This window comes from Harmonia axyridis, chromosome 3 (assembly GCF_914767665.1).
Source record: "Harmonia axyridis chromosome 3, icHarAxyr1.1, whole genome shotgun sequence".
Lineage (NCBI taxonomy): Eukaryota > Metazoa > Arthropoda > Insecta > Coleoptera > Coccinellidae > Harmonia > Harmonia axyridis.
Genome location: NC_059503.1, coordinates 35,523,492 through 35,545,931, shown reverse-complemented (window position 1 = coordinate 35,545,931; position 22,440 = coordinate 35,523,492). Strand labels below are relative to the sequence as shown.

At 33.4% G+C, this 22,440-nt stretch overlaps 1 protein-coding gene across 16 annotated transcripts in view; it reads right to left on the bottom strand.

Annotated features, from left to right (window-relative positions):
- Positions 1–10,626: 10,626 nt before the first annotated feature.
- Positions 10,627–22,440, bottom strand: part of LOC123674906 (zinc finger transcription factor lin-29-like) — a 145,610-nt gene continuing 133,796 nt past the window's right edge. For 10 of the 16 annotated variants that reach the window (XM_045610052.1, XM_045610057.1, XM_045610048.1 and 7 more), the window contains 6 exons: positions 20,891–21,041; positions 19,313–19,504; positions 18,657–18,830; positions 18,400–18,546; positions 18,165–18,337; positions 10,627–17,200 (listed from right to left, as the gene is read on the bottom strand). In XM_045610052.1, coding sequence (XP_045466008.1) covers positions 16,721–17,200; positions 18,165–18,337; positions 18,400–18,546; positions 18,657–18,830; positions 19,313–19,504; positions 20,891–21,041 — 1,317 coding nt within the window. In that variant the 3' untranslated portion in view covers positions 10,627–16,720. The remainder of the gene's footprint in view (positions 17,201–18,164; positions 18,338–18,399; positions 18,547–18,656; positions 18,831–19,312; positions 19,505–20,890; positions 21,042–22,440) is intronic. The other 6 variants (XM_045610060.1, XM_045610058.1, XM_045610054.1 and 3 more) reach the window with 5 other exon arrangements.

Here is a 22,440-nt window from a genome sequence, read left to right as displayed (position 1 = left end):
TAAAATTTCGAAAATATAAGAAATTTGAAAAAAAAAATAACTGAAAATCTAACATCACTTGTGCAAGAATGAATTCATTAACATGAAATATATATATACGGGTCTGACGTGCTACATATTTGCTTGACATATTGGAAGCATTGTCATATGTTTGGCCTCTACACTACATATATATTTGTGAAACAGTATTTTCTAGATATTCACCATCGGGCTGATCTATGGCAAAAAATCCCAAAAATCTCTCCTTCCTTTCTTCTCCTCTGCTTACATACCTCAAAATGAGCGTTAGCTGATCGACATGGTTCATGTCTGGATTGGAATCAACAAAAATTGAATGATATCTAGCCTCTCGAACTTCTGCTATGATTTCCTATTTCACATTGTTTGCCATCAAATCAATAAATTCATCATAACTTTGATGTGATCGATAATTTACCTTGCCTCGACCTACCTGATAAAATCTGTTCGAATGATCTCTCAAACAAATATCGAATTCAGATAAATACTCCATCCAGGTCAAAAAATTTCTTTTTCTTGCGGGTTCTTCACCCCCGTTAAGCTAGCAGAACCACTTTCGAATTTTTGATTTTTTACACCTTAATTTAGGTTTATTTAAGGCTAATTTAGTACCCTATTCAACAATTTTTTGCTCCTAAATTGTCGGATAAATTGCGAGAAATCAATTAGCTTGATGGTTCTGCTAGTTTAAAGTTAAGCTAGCAGAATCATCAAGCTAATCGATTTCTCATGGATAATCTGATTACACCATAATTTTAGGCTTTTTTTAGGCTCACGTTTGAACCCGTTACCAAAGTTCTGTTTCTTTAAAGAAACCCAGGGTTCTGCCAGCTTTATGGTTAAGCCATAGTATAATTCCTTATACTATGGTTAAGCTAGCAGAACCCAATCGTAAATAAACTCTCCAGAAAAATTCAACTTACATATTAATTTTAGTCTCAATTCAGGCTAAATTATTAACCTATTACGACATATCGAGATATCCAGGGTACTACTACAACTACATTCATCAATCATCCCATACCGGCAGTAGGTACGTAAAAAATGCAAATCGAATGTGGATATGGAAAAAATTATTACGGCATAATTTTAGTCTCTATTCAAACTAATTTATTACCCCATTACGAAAATGTTTACTCAGATTACCGAGATCTCATGAGTATTATTGCTATATTCATCCCATTCCGGCAGTAGGTAGGTACGTGAAAAATGCAAATCGAATATGAATATGGAAATAATAATTACGGCATAATTACTGAATTTACTTTACAATTCGCTGTTTCCTATAAGAACTCCAGTAATAACGTGATTCCAATAGAGGGTAGAAGCGGTTTTGTTTGTTCTCATTTAATCAACCTAAAGTAGGAAGTCACAGTTTTTTTCCGCAATCCATATAGCGAATTACCCATTAGCGGCAAAATCAAAGGGGGTTGAAATAAATGATACATCTGGAGGTTTGATGACCTGAACCAAAGGGCACGCATTTTGTTTAGACGATGTCGTTATTATTATTTGTTTTTGGCTGTCCGTGTTCTTAGCTCAATCATAGGTGTTTTTCACGTCGCATATTTTTACCCGGATTTCTTTCAACGGTTTACAAACTTCATATTATGTGTCTAATACCTATAAGCAAAACAAATTGAAAAATAGACACGGCTGACCTAAATCGTCTTTACTGAACAGTTTAGGTTTATGGGGCCCCTCTGCTCCCGGGGCCCCAAGACCGCGCTCATTGTGCCCATAGGGATGATCAGCCACTGGCCACAGGGAGGCAATAAGGAAAATGAGCGTTGTTTTGTTGAGCAGTTAATTCAATTTGATTCCACGGAAATCATATTAAACTACATGTAAGGTTTCGAAAAGGAAGTCTACTGATGCCAGAACCTCTTCCATTTAATTCCATTTAATTGCAGATTCATATTCTACGGCAAAAAAATTAAAGTTGTGGAACAATTTTTCACCAATCGTCACAGATGGCTTTGTATTCAAGTGTGAATTTTCCGTCTGATCAACATAGGTACCCCTTCTATTGATCATTCACATAAAATTCGCATGTTTTTTGTTGAACTGTTTGTTTTTTGTATATTATGTACTATCAGTGATCATTTGGCGAAATTATGTGTTTTTGGTTCAAAAATCAAAATAAGGATGTTTCATTTCAGTTGAAAGAAGATTATTTGGAATCTAGTACAAATCTACGTCAAGGCGTCTATCACTTAATTTCATGTGAATTATTATAGAACGGATACGTCGATTAGAAGGAAAATTCAAACTCGATTACAGAGCCATCTTTCCAACAAGGGAAAATTCAATGGGAAAGGGTCTAGGATAAGCTTAGAACATTAATAATATCTATATTCTAAGAGGATAAGTGGACGTTCCATTCAAAACCATCAACCTTTTATTAGAAACATTAAAAAATGTTTACTTTTCGATATTTTGGACTGATTCGCACCTTAAAAAAATCACGCAAATATGCACAAGAAATTTCCAGTTTGGTTCGCGCGAGTAAAAATAATGTCTTCTCTTTTTCAACAAACTCTGGACACAACTTTGTAATTTCAATTCAATATTTTATTTCTTCCTGAGGTGAATTTTGATATTTTAGCTATACATTTCCATTAGTGTTAACGTCAACCGATCAAGTAGGTTTATGTTTTTATTAAGTTTTTTATCTTTATTTCACAGGAACTTCAGATCAGAGTGAAGACAGACATAGAAACATTTTTTCACGGCATAAGCAGGTTTTCATGCCTCGAGTGTAAAGCCGGCATAAAGAAAACTTCTACTGTTTTTATGATTCGAATACAGACGACGCCAGCAGTGTGAGTAAAGGATACTCTTTTATTCGGCTAACACTAACTGAAACGTTTCAGCATAGATGACGCTAATGGCGATCGATTTTTAAATTAATACAGAATTCCTTAAAACTTGAACATTTACTGATAAATTGGATCTAGGAAAATTTTATGTGTTTCCGTTTATACGAATAAATTATAGCAATATAGTGCAAGTCTCAAAGTAGTTCATTGAACTCAAGCAGAGATTGCTCTCACAAAATGAAAATATACAGGCTGATCAAGTTTGAAGAAAATTGTTTTTCTTTTGTGCCTTTAATATAATAATTCAAAATGAAATGAATTTTAGTGTGAAGTTTTCTTGAACTTCCAATGATAATTTTTTTTCTATCCTTGACGAAGTTTTCCAAATTTAATATCTTATAGGTATGTGGTTTAATGCATTGATGTTAAAACTAAGCCAGATCATATATTATGTAGGCGGGACTATGGCTATGGTCATAATATGTTTTAGGAGTCTTTCAAGTATGACGTAAGCACTTCTTAGCTTTGCTTATTTTTTATGATAAGGGGGGTCTAGATGGTGATTACGTCAGCAGTAGTTATAGAATAGAACATTAATTATTATACGCCTCAAGAAATTCATAAAAATTGTTTGAGAGAAAAGTTTAAAATTTTATTTCTCGAACGTAGGTATTTGGTTTTTTTCATGAAATTATTCGTAAAACCGGAATAAGGTAACAAAAATCTACCCTCGATTTCAGCAGCTGGTATTAAGTAAACAGAACCGATCTACGACAGAGATATTGGAGGCAATAAAGTGATAAAACTGTGAAAAAAAACCAATTGCTACTCATGAAAAGAAGAAAGGAGAATTTCTTATAATGTCACGTCCCGGTCCGTAATGCTTTCAAGATGTTAACAATGTGGAAATGAAAGCTATTGCAAATGTTCAAAAGTATCCTTTTACAGTTCCGTTTTATGGCTCTTATGCCTATTACCGAAAACAAAATGGCAAGACTTTTTCCCAATTTCAGAATTGTACCTAAAAATATGTACACCTACGCTAATTGTATCAATGAGTAAATACCTTCAAAAAGACCACTGGACGCCATGACAGTATCTTCAGATAACTTTGTACATAGGAAATCCAATCCCGCATCAAAATATCAATCCCGCAAATCCTCGGGATTAAAATTGTCAATCCCGCGGATCCGCAAGAATGCGGAATTGTTAACAACATATATACTCCACCTATTGAACATGCTCATAAGAAGGTATAATGATACAAAAAACATACGATAGTACAAAAGTGTTTATTTCATGGCAAAAGCTGACAATTTTTGCCGCGAAAAAATTCGAAAAATCTGACACAAGATACAAAGATCGGGAGGGCATGCAAAGCTTCGAAAACTAATTGGTATTAAAAACATGTGTTCCGCTGAAAACATTTGGCATTTTAAAGATACTAGTTCTGAATGCAAAATCGTAGGAACTTTCCGTATATCGAATGTGTAAACAACTTCCATATAATTCGAAGCAAAGAGAAGAGTGTTGTTTTTCGTCTTTGTGAAATACATTCATCCCTCTTTCAATTAGGGTAATAGGCAATGCTGTTTATATTGGTTGGGTTGCCATGTGTTATTTATTGAACAGGCGGCTTAGTAAAGACTGTTTGGAGATTTTTATAGCAGGGAATATTGATAAACGCTGCGGAGCGGACCAACCTCATGTTGTTTTCAAGAATCAAGACTATATTTTTTTTAGAAATATCAAAAGGCGGCTACAAACTGGTCTAATTTGCCGCCCTCGAATAGAGGCGTAATTTATGAGTGGTTCATTGCTTTCTGGGACGTTTCAAAAGATGTTTGCGCTCTTATTGTCTAATATGCAGTTTTAATGTTGAATATCGCAGATCCCGCATGAAAAATCCCGCAGAATTTGCGGGATCCAGCATTTGCGGGATTGGATTCCCTAGTCACAATGTCTGTATTTTTTAAACGTTAAGGTTCGACTCACTGATGATAAATCTGTGGTCAAAAATAATTTTGCCAATTCATCCGGTCTGGGCGCCCTTAAAAAATAAAATAACGGAAACCTCTGAACCTGAAATTTTTATGGCAGATTTGAATCCCAAATGCCGCAGCTTAGTTTGTTCGTCCGAAATATTCTTTTCCAAATAATTTCAAAATAAAAAAATCAATTGAGATGAAATTTTGCATTTAGATGTAATAATAATTTGGAGCTTCACGCTTCAAGAAGTGACACTAGTGACGGCTTATCCACTAGGCGTTTTTTGCCTTGAAATGTCCTATCCCAACCGGTGTTTCTTGTTTTGAATTGCAATAGTTCAAGTTGAAAATTCTTCAGAAAAATGGTATTTGATTTTGTGAAAATTTTAGCGCCTATCACGCAGTCCATCGAAAGGGGGGAGAGGACGGTGATGATTCACCTGGGGTCCGTGATTTTTGGGGATCATAATTTTCAGAATCCCGTAATATAGTAATATAGAAGTATAGATAAAAACGTTTTCCACTTTTCTAATGAAACAACATAAGACGTCGCCATCCCTCAACATTATCTATCCTTGTTCTTTGGGGTCTTATGATGTATTCAGGTACTCAATAGTCAATACGATGTTTATTATGAAGACTCTGGGAACGAAAGGCAATAAAAATAGATAGGTAGTTATGAAATAATGACAACACGTGCGTGCGGAATGTTTCCTCTTTGTCGGTATTTTGGAAGTGAGATTCTAAAATAGAGTGCTTGTTTCAATAAAAACAGACTTGTTTCCAAATAAGAAACATCTGCAAAATATTTCCTATTTTGTTTTGCCATCATAAAAACTATTCAGCTCTGTTGGAGAATCTTAGGAAAAAAAAATTCTTATATCTTATGAATAGAAATGACAGTTCTTTCATTTTTATTACCTTTGTTCTTATATAATACCAGATTTGCATTTTTGTTTAATCCACACCGTTTTTCATATGCTGAGTGAACTAGTGTTATTTTGAAGAAAAAAGTTGTACATTCCGAAGTGAATTGATATAAAAAGAATAAAAATTTCCTTCCCTCTAATAATAAGTGCATATATTTTCGAAAAGTTTTGGGAACTTTCATTTCGGAATATAATATGAGAATAAACTCTCTTACTATATTCCGAAGTGAAAGTTCCCAAAACTTTTCGAAAATATATCCACTTATTATTATAGGGGAGGAAATTTTTATTCTTTTTATATCAAGTCGATACCTTTTGTGAAAACCCATTTTTACTGATTTTCCGTTTCTCTTTATATTGAATTATTTTGACGAGAAACAAATTGTAATAAACCCCTTCCTTTCTGAGCGGTAAAGAGTCAATGGAATAGCGGCTTTCCAATGACTATAAAAAAAATGATTTTGTTATAATATTCCTCAAAATGAGGAATGGGATTCGACCCCTTCGCACTAGGGATAGGTCTTCTTGTTGATTTTCTTTCTTGGAGACAGAACTAGATTTCTAGGTTAATTGAAAGCAAGTAATTTTTTGAAATTTAAATATAATAAAGCAAAAAAAATTCCGCTACGAACATTTTTAAGAAAATATCAACCAAAAACACAATTTTTTTTGAGATTTTATTTTTACCTGTCTTGTACAATAAATAACGATTACTACTCGGTTGTTAAAGGTTACGCTTAGAGAATTCTTAGTATTTTTGGTACCAGGATTCAGGAAAATTGTCCGCTTCAGTTATTACTTATTATATAGTGACCAGTTATAGTAGTTGATTTTGTAGTTATATAAGGTAAAAACTAAAAAAGTTGGCAACACATTGGTTCCAGAAATTTTGTCCTGTTAAGGGGGGTGTTCGTTTGTTAGAGATGTCCGCAATGAGAGTTTTCACTCATTCACTGTATACCGAAATTGAAAGAATTTTCCACAATTTGTCGGAAATAGGAATACCCCTCGAGATTCATCATTAGTAAAATTGTCCTTGCGATTTCCTTCTAGGAATACCACATGTCTCTTGTCTTGGGTTTCTCCATTTCATTTATGACCCATCATTATTATCAAAATGCAAAGGGATGCATTTAAGAGGCAATTCAGTTGTTTAACTAGTGATGGTACAAATTTTGTTATTTATTGCATATTAGGTGCGATATCCTCGAAGGGATACCATGTGCCTTTTTTGTGGATGTCCCCATTTTATGAGACCTATTATTTTTATGCATTCGACGGTAAAATTTGAAAGGAACTAATAAAGTTGAGTTTTCACTATCAAGAGAACTTTCCAAATAAACCAAAAAAAAAACATATTTGTAATCAATTCTATTTGAGCACGTGTTGGAGTTTACCGCGATATGGTTCGAAATTTGTTTCGCACGTTTTGCTGCGAGTGGTTCTTGGGTTGTTTCCCTTAATTCCCTTAATGCTGGCAGAAATATTCCTGGAAGAATATTAATAAAATCATTAGGGACTTTTCGACCGAATGGATTCATGTTTATAAATAGGGATTCTGATATTACATTTTTCATTAAACACAAGTTGATGAAAGCAGCGTACACGACTAGTCGTTTTACAGGGTGACCCAAGGTTAAAACGTCAAACGTTTAGGATCATTGTTTCAGGAAAAAATAAGATTTGTTATTCCCATAATCATGTGATCCAACCTGCTTCGTTTTCTGGATAAGTTTTTAGACAAAATAAATTACTTAAAAACTTTTTGTTTGATTTCGAGACAATGAAGGGATCCTTTCTTACCAGCGGGTAATCTAATTAATATTATGACTACCCATTGTACGCCACCATTATTTTCATACGTTCATTTTCCCAATTAGCCATTGGAATCCAAGAGCGTCGATCTTTTTTTTCTTGGGGGTAAATCGAAAAATTTTTTTTGACGACAGCGTTTACTCATATCTGTAATATGATAAAGAATGATTTGATAACGAAGTTGCTTCGTTTACGAGATACAGGGTGTATCTACTTTTTGTGATGCATACCTATGTATAAAAGTTTATTGAATATTCATTGATTTTCTTTACAGATTGGTTAAATAAGTACTAAGACTTATAATTAATTATTTATTCATCACAGCTCACTGGATCTCATAGCCGTATCTAGGACCTCTTGCGCCTGTCGCAAAATATTAGACAGCGCCCCCAATTTTCAAAGATTTTTTTTTATTCATTATATTTTCTTATAGAAATTTTTTGTTCATAATTTAATTTCATAATTACGTTGAAGTTTCAAAATAATACATAATATTATACAGGCTGTATATGAATCGTTGCGAAAAATTTCTGGAAGCGATTCCTTATCAAAAAATAGGGCGGGTCTTTCATATAAACTTTTTTTTGAGCCTCCCGCTGCTTAGTTGCAGCCCCCTAAAGATGGCTCCCGAAAAAAGTTTTCAATTTATGAAAAGTTTATTATTTTTTTTTTTTGTTACATTTATTTTATATTTGTATCAGTTTTCGATAAAAATAATGTTTTGAGATCCACTTATTAGATAAATGTTTTCTCAAAAATCGTGAATTTTATCACAAATTACAAGAGAACTTATTCGTTTAGAATGGATCAGTCTATTGAAAATTAATTTTCTTATTGTAAAATATGAATAAAAAAATTAATTGCGACACAAGTTTGAGGGGAGGTGTTTCCTACCCCTTGAAATTATTGAGGAGCACCACCAACAATTTTTTGAATGCCTTCTCGACCTTATAAAATTTCAGCTTGATTATAATATATAAGGAGATAAGTCCTGAAGATCTAAAAAATCCATTGTTATAAAATTGTATCAAAGAAAAAGAAGTCAAACAAAAACAGAAGGTACCGATGGTCGAAGAAATGCCGACAAGCTCAAAAAAATAGTGAAAATAAGGGTAAGCACACATGCCGAAGAGCGACCGTAATATTTATAACTAGATTACGGCACTTTTGAACATAGCCATATTTATATTGTTTCTTACCTCAAAGTTTTGTTGATCTTGTAATTATTTTAGGCTTTGTACTCAAATTCTAGGGAAAGCAAGCAATATTTTAAATATTTCCAGATTTCTCGGCATCGCTCGTTGCGAGGCGTATATATACATGAAAACCGAGTTGTGATCTTTCGAATTATTTCGTGTGGAGCTCCAATATTTTTTCTTTTGATATTTTTTGGTGCCCCTGCGGACCTTGCGCCCGTGGCTAGTGCCACCTTTGCCACGCCCTATATACGGCTCTGCTGGACCTTATAATTATTTGAATTTTCCTGAGGAATACAGAAGAATTGTTTGACAAGAACCCTTTGAGTGTAGTACTGGACCAGAGTTTCATTTTACATTTTTTGAACTACCAGTGGTTCACCAAAAAAAATTCTGATGGAAAGAAGCGGGCACTCTTCCAGAAAAAATATTACCTTGTAGATTTGCATTAAATAATTAGCATATCACATGATGAAAACTTTAAATTGGAATATGTATATGCCAAAGTTAAATATCTCGTGAGAGAAGGTGCTATGAGGAAAAAACTTGAACTTCTTCATTTGTATCTCGAAAACAAATTGTTTCAGGACCCATGTTATAGGACTTCATTTCTTAAATTGATCCGAGGAATCTGCCATTTTCGTTTGTATCTCCAATTCAGGAAAACCCGGTATAATCAATTCAAAATTGATGTATTTACGAATAAATTGCAATTTGAATGAAGAACAGTAAATTGTAAATTACAACACAGACAATTTCTCGATGTGAATAACTCAGTTCAGTTCAACTTTGTGATGAAAATTATTCAAAAAACTGAAAACAAGTGTATACCAATGAATAATGCAAAAATTACAGATGACGAAACAAGGGGAACGCCGATAAAACCTGTAGATAAAAGAAAATATTAAAACCTCGGACAAAGTAATTATCTTGAAAGCGACAATAAACTTATAAACAGTAAAAGGGTCCGATTTTTTGCTGCCGTGTCGTTTTCAAAGAAAAGTAAAACGAGTGTTGGTTCATATAATGGAAAAATTTTCGTTCTTCGTCTTTGAGAAAATTCTGGAATTTTATATTTTGGAAATCTTGGGGGGGGGACCGGTTAATCACACCCAGTACCCCCTCATTTCTACGCTCTTGGAAATATATCATGCAATTCGTAATGGTATTGAAAGAAGCCATTTATTGCCACCAATCAGCTTGCCAAGTTGGATTTAGAAATCCATTTTAATAATCCTAAAATTTGTTATTTTTTCTTTAACGATAAACATAAATGTTGATGTATATTTATTAATAAACGTTCAATTAATTTACTTTGAAATTTGTTATAGCACAATTTTCTATGGCAGTTTTTGAAAGTTAATTGAAAATATTTAATTTCACTGAGATGATGACCGTTATCTTACCCTTATTGTTATGGGATGAACAATCAAAATGAGATAATATATTATAATCTTGTTCTTGATATTCATGATCCAAATTTCTGAGAAACTATCGTTTCTCTTCATATTATTCTTCATTTAGCGTCTTTCATCTTTTATTCTACTTAGATTAACAAAATTGTCAGGCTTAAAAAAATTTGTAATATTCTGGAGATTCCCTCCAGATATTTTTCTTATACAAATACTCCACCCTAATCATATGGTTTATATGCAATAGTTGAAGCTTATTATTGATGGCTAATATTGTTAAACAAAAAAGGATATTTTTAATGTAAGTGTTATGTTGAATAACCTTCCTGAATTGTTTGTAATGCTGTGATTGTATATGAATTCTCTAACCATCTTGAAGTTTTTATTGAACGAGAAGAAAGGAGTATCAACAATTTTAGAAGGGTTATCGAAAAGAAACACACAGGTAATTTTTGCAATTTGCTATTTTCAGATATCAGATACATTTGTCACACATACATCATACACCAAAATTTCGATTTTTGTTTCTTTCAAAAACATTAACATAATTTATTCATCTAATTCACAATTTTTTGGTGATCTAGTGCCACAGAAATCAATTCTTCAAATCGAATTTGTAATGCCTCAATTTTCACAGATAAGTTTATTTCACTAGACTAAATTCTCAAATTCTTCCGTGGAAAGCTTCAATTACACACCGTGTATATTGCCTTAGTCCCTATAATGTACAATTTTCAGATTCAATTCGTCTAAATTTTTACAAATTTTGTACAATTTCGAGTGTATGTAATTGAGTGATTTCCAAATTTACAAAACCATAATTCAACAAGTGGAACAACGTTTCATTTATGCAACATTCATACAGGAATTCTGTAATGTACCTACAGTTTCTTCGAAAAAAATATATAGGAACTTAAAAATTAATTAAAAAAGCATAAGTTACTATCGAAATGGCAGTCGAATGGAAAATAAAATGGCAAATATTGTAGAAAATTAAAAATAGTATGTAACCTCACTTAAATCTAGTTCAACATTTCACTCTTGATATACAACAATTCCAGAGGAATTGCTCAAAGTATCCATTTTTGTCAGTACAATTCAAATAATATCAAACTTTAAATTGAATATTTTCAACATCTAATTAACTTAAACTATATAACAATTCAATAAATACATTAAAGCAAAAGAAAATTCAACTGTAGTTTCAACATTTACAGTTAGAGAAACTAGAATATTTTGAGCCTCAAAGATTCTTGAACAGATAGTACGAATTTTGATGAAGACCGCCAAGTATTTGGGGAATTTTTTATCACATTCAACAAATTCATTTTACATTTTTCCTCCTTAAGATTTTATTTTCTTTTTCAGTTTATGTTGAAGTTATCAAGACTAGATTTACAGATTTTTTTTCTACTTGGCGAATGAATCTCTATCAAATTTCGAACATCAGAGTTCTAGACACTTTCTTCGAAAGTAACTATGAATTAACGATTCTTCAAGACAATCCTATAAAAATCCAATATTACATCGGATATATCATTGGAAACTGAATATATGGTTTTCGCACAACATTGTTTTATTTTTGGATTGGATATGTTGAGTTTTGTTTAACCGAACTGAAAGTTTGAACTTTTGCGACGAGTTTTGTATACTGGAACCCCAAGAAGTTGATATTACCTTGAATACATTCAACAAAAAACTTGTATTATTCTATTGTAGCTACATCGATGTCAACAAGAAACATTCAACTATTAATCTGTGCTATATCTGTCATAAGGAATTGGCAATATCAACTTTTCTATTGATTATCATCTGAGATTTTTTTTAATAGGAATTTTCTCCATAAAACCATACAACATCTGAAGATTTGAAAAAGAATTTTCAAACGTTCAGTAGTTCATCTAAAGATAAACTATGTTGGACGGTTGAGATATAATAAATGTCGAAAAAGGTTGCAGATTCGAGTATACAAGGGCAATGTTGTACGATGGAGTACCTTACAGTATGACGTATACGAAAAAACACAACTTAACATTAAAAAATTGCAATATAACACAACTAACATTTATATTATTAACTATCTGGGTTTACTATGGAATTACAAGTGGTTTGCCAAATGTAATCGACTGAATTTTGAACGATTTGGAGTATCTGTAGTTGCCGAAAAGTTTTGTTTTTCCCAAAAGTGACTTTTAGATTCCCTAGTTTAAAATTTAAGTGTTGATCTGTTGGAATTAATATAAACGGACCAAAATGTTCTCAACTGTCTGGCTATCGAAAGCGGAAATAAAAATCAACAGAAAACGAAACTAAAAGTGTCATTGTATAACTTCTATCAATTTTGGCGATGTTTTTTCGTTTAATCTGTATTCGTTAATTTTGTATATAAATTCTGAATATATTATTGTAATGAAACGAGGAAAACTCTGCAATGAAAATTTGTTTGGTTAATTTTCCATGCGGAGTTGGTAAAAACTTGAACGAAAGTGTGGTATACCGAACTTTTTTGTATAGCATAAGAACACTCATGCGTTTTGACTATTGCAAATAAAAAATTTTAAGTTCCACAACCGACGAGATGCTGTTCACAAAAAGGGATTTTCTTAGATTTATATGCTCTAATAAGCTGACTGTAGCAAAGCTGAGGGTTGTACAATACACTATGAACATGGAAAATCATGAAACACCAACTGGGGAGAAGATATTAGAATCGGATTGAAACGAAAATGGTAGACAGATATGAATTTAATTGAAATTATAGTGTTCCAGTGAAGCCATTGATCATGTATTGAAAATAACTACGTTCAAAGCTACGTAAGCGTTTACAGAGGGATCGAAGCCTACAGCATATTTTTTTTGAGTCCCCTTTTGCTACACGAACATGACATACTCCATCAGTTGCATGAAACAAGGAAAAATTGTAGAGAAAAAAATCTGGTTTGAACGTTAAAAACGGTGTGCAGAACTGCACATGTATTGTGGGCTATTGCAAAGAAAATTTTGTTTTGATGTAATTTTACAATAAATATTTGTCCATTCGGGCATTAAGACTTGAATATTTATGTAAAATACACTGGTGGTGGAGAGTGAGCTGGGCCCACTCCCCAAGGGCTTGCTAAAAATTTGAATTCAAAGGACGTCTCTGTCGAGCACCTACGCTTGCGTATGTGCCCTCCAGATCCGACCCTTGACTGGGCTATTGTATGATTTTTGAAGGATAATAACTATTGTTATTATAGTGGGCAAAATGTTTGAAGCACTCGGTGCAACTGGGCTATTTCTTATGTTTTTCACTATGTATTTTAATGTCGTCATGATCGGTAGAATGTGGCTCGGTTCTTCTAGAACCGCACCTTAGTCACTTTGTCTTCGTAAAAGGGTGATTTTAACAAGATCTCTCAGTCCATATAAAAGGGTGGAGAAATTTGAAAAAATCACCTGAATCCGTTGCTGAACTTAGTTTGAAAACTCGGAAAAAAGAGCTTTGAATTTTTATGAATGAAGCCGAAAGAGTTAATTATTGTTAATTTAGTCGCCTAAGAGCTATAAGTTCACCATTTTTTTGTATTCCGTCGAAAAACAACCTCTCACGAATCAAAACTGTGTATTGTAAATTACCTCTGGTATATGTCGATTTTCTTCGTCACTTTTGAGGGAATCATAGCAGAAACTGCTATCCTGTATCTATTGTATTTTTCAAACTATTGACTATGAATGACTATTGAAAATGCTGTGGAGTATATTTTAAAAGAATTTTGTTTTTAGTATATACAGAATCCGATATTAAAGACCGAAATTGCCGAAGTTTGATTTTAACACCAAAAATATTTTTCAATGTTGTTGTGCTTTATATACAATATATTCATATGATATATACACTCAATAAAATGCCTAGTTAATCGAAACAATGGATTCCGTAAAAAGGTATACTTTCCAGATAAACTTGAAATTCAAAAAATTTCCTATAAATTTGTTAAATTTCCAAAGGAAAAATATTTTTTACATATTCACATTCTCTGTATATATATAAATTCTGTTGTAAGTACTCTGTTTTCAAAGTTTTATATATATGAAAAAATAAAATATACGACATTCTCTCAATCTCACACGCTCTTAAAAAAATCGAAAAGGAATAACAATTTCCTCTTTGTACTCGCTTGTGGCAAAGTAGCACTAACCGGAAAATTGCCACGTAATTGAAAAAATAAAAATCAAGTTGATATATTCCATTCTAATCACAGTATTTTAATTGCATAATACAGTGGGACTTCGAAGATCGACGCCCACTGTCGAGGTTTTTTAAATCGATTAATTTAGTGATATCGATCTGGAACTAGATGGCGACAATGGGCGTTAATCGGGAAGATCCCTACCAAAACAAGTTTTATTGCTCTACATTCTCGAAATTTTCGAAAATCAAATCACAGAAAAATTTTGATATTACAAAAGATGTATGAACATTCATCTAAAATAAAATATAATCGCATTCGCGCTGACCATTCTCATTTTTTGTATATATTTACAGTCTATCCTATCTCTTAAGTATTTTATACCATCAGTGAGGTATAAATGTTCAACACTTATACTATACAAATCATATATCGTTTTTCTTAAATGATTTCTGCACTTCCAAAGTGCAAATTATATAATTGGTGATGACTTAGTCATCGATTTGAACTGAACGGGTCGAACGTTTATTCCATTTTGATTCATTTGGCACATTTTTATTCAATTTTGACTTTCGCAGTTAAATAAATAACCAGGAATTATCTAGAGAAATCCTATTTTCTGAAATTATTGAAAATTTCTTTGAGGGGAGCAAATTCGAAAAAGATCACCAGATAAAATGACACTTGTCGAAGGAATGTTATTTGAATTCATCACTTTTTTTGAATTGCTAATTTTTAAAAGAATAAATACTATTTCAACTCTTTTCAGAAGCAAACGAAATTACTATTTTGCCTTATACTCTGCATCAGTTAACAGATAAATCTAAATGGGAGATAAAGGCTAAGGAATTCAAAAGGTTATATAAAGAAGAGTTTAGCTTTTCAATGTTTTGATTCTTTAAATTTTTTTATACTCTGGGTGTCAACAGGTTAAAAGAAAATGAATATATTCTATATAATTTGGTTGACTTCCTGATTCTAGAGAAATAAAGATGTTTTGATCAATACTCCAATCCGATTAACTACGTGAACGATGAAGGATAAATCCTGTTGCTACATTAATGATAATTAGAAATATCTAAGAATTTCAACAATACCTATCAATTTAGAATTTATAGTTTCTCAGGATTGAAAATTATAGTCGTGATATCAGAGAACACGGTGTTTTCTATTTAAAATATTCAAAAATTTTTTGTTTCAGTAAATAAAAATCCCTTCCGAAAAGTTTAAGAATAAGAGGGCATTGAATAAGTAGATTTGATATAAATTTGAACTCTTCATTTGTTTTGTCCATTTTCGAATTTCTCCCCCCAATATAGCTCATAAAACGAATATCTCGGTTGAAACGGAGTGAAAAACGATTTTAGGAACTCTGCAAGAAATTTCAATGGTAAATCACAACCTATTTTCAGAAATTATTGAAAATTTCTTTGGGGGGAGCAAATTCGAAAATAATTACCAAAGGAATATTAATTGAATTCATATTTTTTTTGGATTTGCTAATTTTTTAAAGAAAAAATACTATATCCACTCTTTTCTGAGGAAAACGAAATTAATATTTCGCCTTGTACTCTGCATCAGTTAACACATAAGTCTAGATGGGAGATAAAGGCTAAGGAATTCAAAAGGTTTTATGAAGAAATAATGCAAGCCTATAGAGCAAAACAAGATGTAGACTAAGAGTTTAGCTTTTCAATGTTTAGATATAATTCTTTTTGTACTCTGGGTATTAATAGGTTGAAAGTAAATGAATATATTTTATATAATTTCGTTGATTTCCTAGTTATAGAGAAATTAAGATATTTTGATCAATACTCCAATTCGAAAAACTGAGTAAGCCACGAAGGATAAAAATCCTGTTCCGGCATTAATGATGATTAGAAAAATCTAAGAAGTTCAACATAACCTATTAATTTAGAATTTATAGTTTCTCAGGAATGAAAATTAGTGTAGTGATATCAGAGAACATGGTGTTTTCTATTTAAAACATCTAAAAATTTTTGTGACATTAAATAACAATCCTTTCCGAAAAGTTTAAGAATGAGAGGGCATTGAATAAGTAGATTTGATATAAATTTCAATTCTTCATTTGATCTTGTTCATTTTCGAATTTCTCCTCCCGGTATAGATTACAAAACAAATATCTCAATTGAAACGAAGTGAAAAACGATTAAAGGAACTCTGCAAAGAAATTTCAATGATAAATCGGAACAATCATATTTGAAAAAGTGGAAGAAACGTTGTACGTCAAGATAAAATGCAGAAAACAATAAGCACTCACATTAACCTATGTAAGTATATATACATACTTGTACAGGTAAACATATATTTCTATGTTCAACGTAAGACACGTTCAGTAATAGCTAAAGTTTCACGGTTGGTTCTGATTTTGCTGCTGGCCGCTGAGAGAAAAACCCAGCGATCTGGGATCGCTCCCATGCAGCCTCAAGGCCTGTTCCAACCTTTGCTCCTGTAGCCTAAGAGCCTCCGTGAGATCGGGACTCAGTTGTTGCGAAGGCTGCCCTTGATGGCTTTGATAGTTACCGTTATGCCGAAGGGGATTGTTGTTGTCCTGCTGGTTCAGTTGAGGTAATGCCTGGCTCATGGCCAGCCTTAAGGCTGCCTCCGCCTGGGATCTTAGCAGAGCCTCCGCGTGTTGCTGCATCCTCAGCGCTTCCTGCTGTTGCGATTGCTGAGAGTCCATCACCGAAGAGCGCATGGGGTCCATGTTTCTTATGCTTTCCATGGAGGCTCGCATGGCATTCATTGCATTGACGGAAGCATTTACTGCATTGAGTGCATCGTTGTTGATGGGAGGTGTGGAGGGATTGCTATTGTTCACTTGGTTGGCCTGAAAAATTAATGGTTGTTATAAGAAGCCTGGGGTTAGCCAGGGTTTGTATTACCACATTTATTAAATCATGCTGAAGTCGCGTGCGATGTCTTGCTCTAATTATAGAAATTTAACGGAAACTGAAATGGCGAAACCAAGAAAATAAACAAAAATTGGAGTTGGGGAAGGCTTTGTTGAAATTCAGTGGATTTCTGAATACGTTCCAGAAACAAATTATCCAACGATAGATAGAAATATAAGCCCCTATTTGAGTCTTCAAACTCATCTTCAAATTTCTATAATCTTTAAAAAGAGAACAGAATTGCTTCAATACTCAAAAGGGTTACGAATGAGACATTTAATAAAAGGTATGAGAAAAACCTTCTACAAGAATGTTTTTCATTTCAAGTTTTTTTCACCATCCTATAATCTCGAGTTTAATGGAGCCCATAATAAAGGTAAGAAAATAAGTTGGGAAACGTAATGAAATATGCTAACCTGTAGATTTTTTCATTTGGAAATGAAATTAATTCACAGCAGCAAAGGGAGTAGAACGTGGGCTATTTCTGATAGAAATTCAATAAATTTATTACATATGTTTAAACTGTCACATACATAAATCGGAGAGCCCCTACTTGATAGAGCTCTGAATTGGTTCATTTGAAAACAGGGAAATGATCACTTTACATTTTACTTCAAGATAGAATTCTAATTTTGTATTGACAAAATTTAGATTTTATCATTCAAATGTACACCATTAAGTAATTTTTAGAGAAGGAGATTTATCTACTAAAGACAGAATATTCAATCGAAAAAAAATTGTTTTTTATGGTTTGAAAATAATCGTTATGGTCTAGAAGATCGTTTATAAAAGAGTGTGTCTAGAACGTATCCATAACTTCCATTAGTTTTAGCCCATACTAACGAAATATTAAAATAAAATAATCAATACTACTCAAAGCGTTAATAATAAAATACTCACTTGTGTCACTCCTAACCGCATGAGGTTCGCGATGTTGGCAATATTGGAAGCTGGATCAGATCCAAGACCCGGTGGTACACCCCCTTGACTGACCATATTCGCCAAAGCCGCCATTCTGTTTGCATTGTGTAGCTGTTCTTCCACGTTGTATTGTTGATGAAGTCCATTGTTACCTTGAAATTAAGGATTTGGTTATTATCATGATCAGTATTGAGGGAGGGATATCTACACTTACTTCTTAAAATATCTCCTAATTTAGTGTTACAGTTGTTGTTATTGTTATTCAATCCACCAGCATCCGAACCAGTTGATGAAAGTCTTCCGTTGCCGGAAGAACTATCACTATGGGCACTTGGGGACGCACACATAGGGCTTCCTCCTGCTGAAAGAAATTGACAAACATAATATCCCCAATGACTCAAAAATTGAAATGTAACATGTGTTGAAAATAGGTAACTTTTCAATGAAACATTTATTTTCGAATTTACTTACTTTGTCCAGGTATTGGAGGTAATGGAAGAAGTCCGCTACCAGAAGCAGACGCCGAAACGGCAGCCAAGAGTGTTTCTCTCTCCCTTCTTTCAGCTGCAGCTCTTGACAGCACATATTGGGCGGCAAACTGATGTTTGGGATCCATCCTCATGTGCTCCATGTGACTCAGAAGACCTTGAAATTGGAATTAGATAAGTCAGAAGCTCAACAGCAGTGATGAAATCAACCTAATGCCTCCCAAGTTTGAAAGGGTTCGAGAGCATTGTACGTGAATGGATTGATACCCCTGCTTTCAAACTAAGTGGTAGGTGCCAATGTGATAATGTCAACAAATAAGTGAAGACTAGGTCTTGGAGAAGAGATACAGGATGAAACAAACAAACACGACAATTCTGGGAGAAGCCTGCTTGATTTTATTTCTTTTTGTTTCAGATAATTGTCCAAACATCGATTTTGTGGCCGTGGTCCTCAGGTATTCCAAAACTGAAATTTAGATTATGATACGTAGTAACCAAAAATATCAAAACAGTAGGTTCAAGAAGTGAGTTACGTTCGTTTCGACAGATGATGGTGTGCCCAAGGGATACATCCTGGGCCTCTCGGATTCATACAGTGTTTCATCCTGTACTCGTAGTTAGAAAAGAAGGTTTGAATACCTGATTCATGAGTAAAAACGGCTTGACACACTGAGCATGGCCACATTCTCAAAGATGTCGATAATTGCGACGTTTCTGGATGGCAAGCCAAATGCTTCCTCAGAGATCCTTCGTTAACGTAATGCTTGCCGCATACAGGGCAAGGATGATTTGCTGTCCTTCTCTTCGCTAAATAAGGATCGATGACGTCAACAGAGAGAGAAAAACAAGATCAAGCAAAGCACCCCAGGATTTTTGTATAATAAAAGCGGTTTGTGAACAATTGGAGACATCCAAGTCGTTAATTGCTCTTTTGACTATATCCATACCTTCGGAAATTATGCACTGAGGATGTCTCGAATAGTTCGTCATTTTTAAGAATACTTCTCCAGTTTCAAAAGGTCAACAGTAAACTCGTCTCTTGAGACTCGAGACGGGTTTACTGTGAGTCAAAAATAGTGTTAGTAAGCATATGCATGCATCAGTTGGATAAGGGTTCCGCAAAAGCAACCAAAAAAAAATTATTCTTTTGTTTAGTCGTCCTACATATTATGTATATAGTACCGAAGAAAATAATTTTAAGCGTTAAATAAAGGGTTAAAGCGATAAGAAGCTGAACTAAAGAACGTTGGAAAGGATTTCGGATGTGATTCTTGGATTTTTTTTTACAGAATATGCAGTTCGTCTGAAACGGTAGTTTGGATAATGGATAGTTTTCAGCAATCATTGCTTCATTTTAGGACTTCAGGGGAAATAAATATATTCTACATTGATGCTTACAACCGAATTCATGTAACTTGAAGTTAAGTAATATATCGACTAAAATCTCAAATTAAAGCTACACAGGGGCCATATGAATATTCGAAAAATAAACCATTAACGAAAAGTGAACACCATGTCATTATTGGAAAACTGATATAATAGAAGACATTCGGCTGTATTTGTAGCGTTAAATTATTTGTCAATGACAATCAAAAGTCCGAATCATAACAGAAACTTATTGTCAAGCAGTCATATCACCTCAAAACCCTAAAGCCCTATTTATTTACATGGAACACGAAAAACATGATGAAATGCCTCCCTACACAAAATCGACAAGTTCGGCAATAAATCAGTGTCGGATCTCACTTAAAAATACAAAAGGGACCCTTTTATGTTTTCTCGTCTGTACTACATAGAGCTTCGATTAAGGTCTTTTTAAAAACCACTGCTCGAATCCATTTTTAAATTACTTCATCATTAACTTTTACTCGTTTCTTTCTTTTGTTCCTATTCATTCGTTAGTTGGCATTTTCTAGTTTGTTTTGGACTCCTGTTCTCGTTTAGAACAGTTGTTTGTATTTGAAACATAGCTAACTGTTCGCTCAGTGACGTACTTCGAATTTTTGATATTGAGATATTGGAAGTGGAAATACATAGGAAAACGACATACTACGTGATAAAATAACATGGACACAGAAAGTACTAATTTTAGGAGAATTGAAAAAAAAGATCAATCATTGGTTCTTGAAACTAGATTTATCTAGAAAAATTAAGTACTTTCGGTGTCCAATTCAGGAAATCAGCAGAATTGTACTCTAGGACAGCTTTGGTACTTACTGGCTACCCCCGAAGCGTTGGGATCTTTGTGTGTGTGTTTCATGTGCTCCATCAGGCTTTCTCCACCGATGAACATTTTGTGGCACAAGGGACAGGTTGTGGCATTAGGTCCGCCAATGAGAGCTGCATGTTGCTGCAAACGACCAATGCACTGTTGACAAATTTGTCGGTTAATGACATCGCCCAACCAAACCAAACCGTGGTCATTTCTAAACCGCAAAATTCAACTATGTTTGGTTTGATTCGAACATTTCTTCCGATGTACACTGTTTCTTTTTAAACAGAGGGATCCTCTAAGTTTTCCCCTAATTCTTCCAGATTTTGCCATGTTGGCGAAATTTCTTGAGATTGGGGGAAAATATGGATGCTTCTTGGAAGATTTGGATTGCTTTGATTGATTGATTGATTTTTTGATTAGTTTTTTCTTTCAAAAAGTAAGCAGATACAGATAAACGGAATATTTTTCGATATCAAGAGTGCATTTCCTGTTCTAAAAGTGTGACCTCAGTCGAGACTTGCAAGGATTTATGTCGGTTTTTTGAAGCCAAGGTTTTTCGTTGATAAAAGTCATGAATTATCTGCTGACTGCACTTCCTGCTGGCCTAGGTGACGGTCAACCAAATCGATTCATTGTAAATGTTTTTGATAAGTAATGAATCGTTTCAAGGTCTATAATAACGAAAATTTCGAATGCAAACACTGAAGAATGATAGTATAAAAAATATTTCATTTTACGTAAGTTTCGTTCATCTATTATTCGATGTGTTCATTAAAGTGTATCCGATGTTTTTTAAAGTAAAAGAACGTTGAAAAATACGGCAACGGGCTCTGAATGTGATAAAGAATACATGATAATTAGAAGCGCTGCCTGGGAAATTAAATGAGGAAAAATGAGGGAGATTTCCGTTACCCTCGAGCTGAGAAAATCATCATACAATTTTTCCCCGCTTATTTCGTCGAGCAAAAACAACTCTGAAAAAGACCTTAATTTTTATAAACTCATCTGTATGTTAAAATTGAGTTAATGAATGGGTGAAAGTTTTGAATGATAATTTTGTATCATTAGAAAATGTGAGATGATGAAATTCATTTTGGGGACGTATAATCTTCATATTTGTCGATTTTGGAGATTTGAAATTCGATCACTGGACAAGAATGATTCAAAAATAGTGAAATATACTTTTATTCCGAAAAGAGAGTTATGGAAGTAGTATATGGAATTTTCAACATGGATTAAAAAAAAAGTCATGCACTCAGAAGTTTCATAGACTACTTGTCTAATCGATGCCAAATACATATTTATTATGAAGTCAATTTGTTCTCAATATTAAAGTGTTTTATATTTCAGTATTTCTTTCGTGAAAAATTTTATTCTGAACATTATCTCATTAGTAATGTCCATCTGCTAATATTTATTGAATTGAACGTCAATCGCAGAAATGCTGATAATTCTTTCCCCAACTGACAACTCGATCGATAGGCTCATATTAAGAATGATGACAGAAAAATGGAAGGGTTGAATTTGACCTATATTTGATGAGTCATAATAT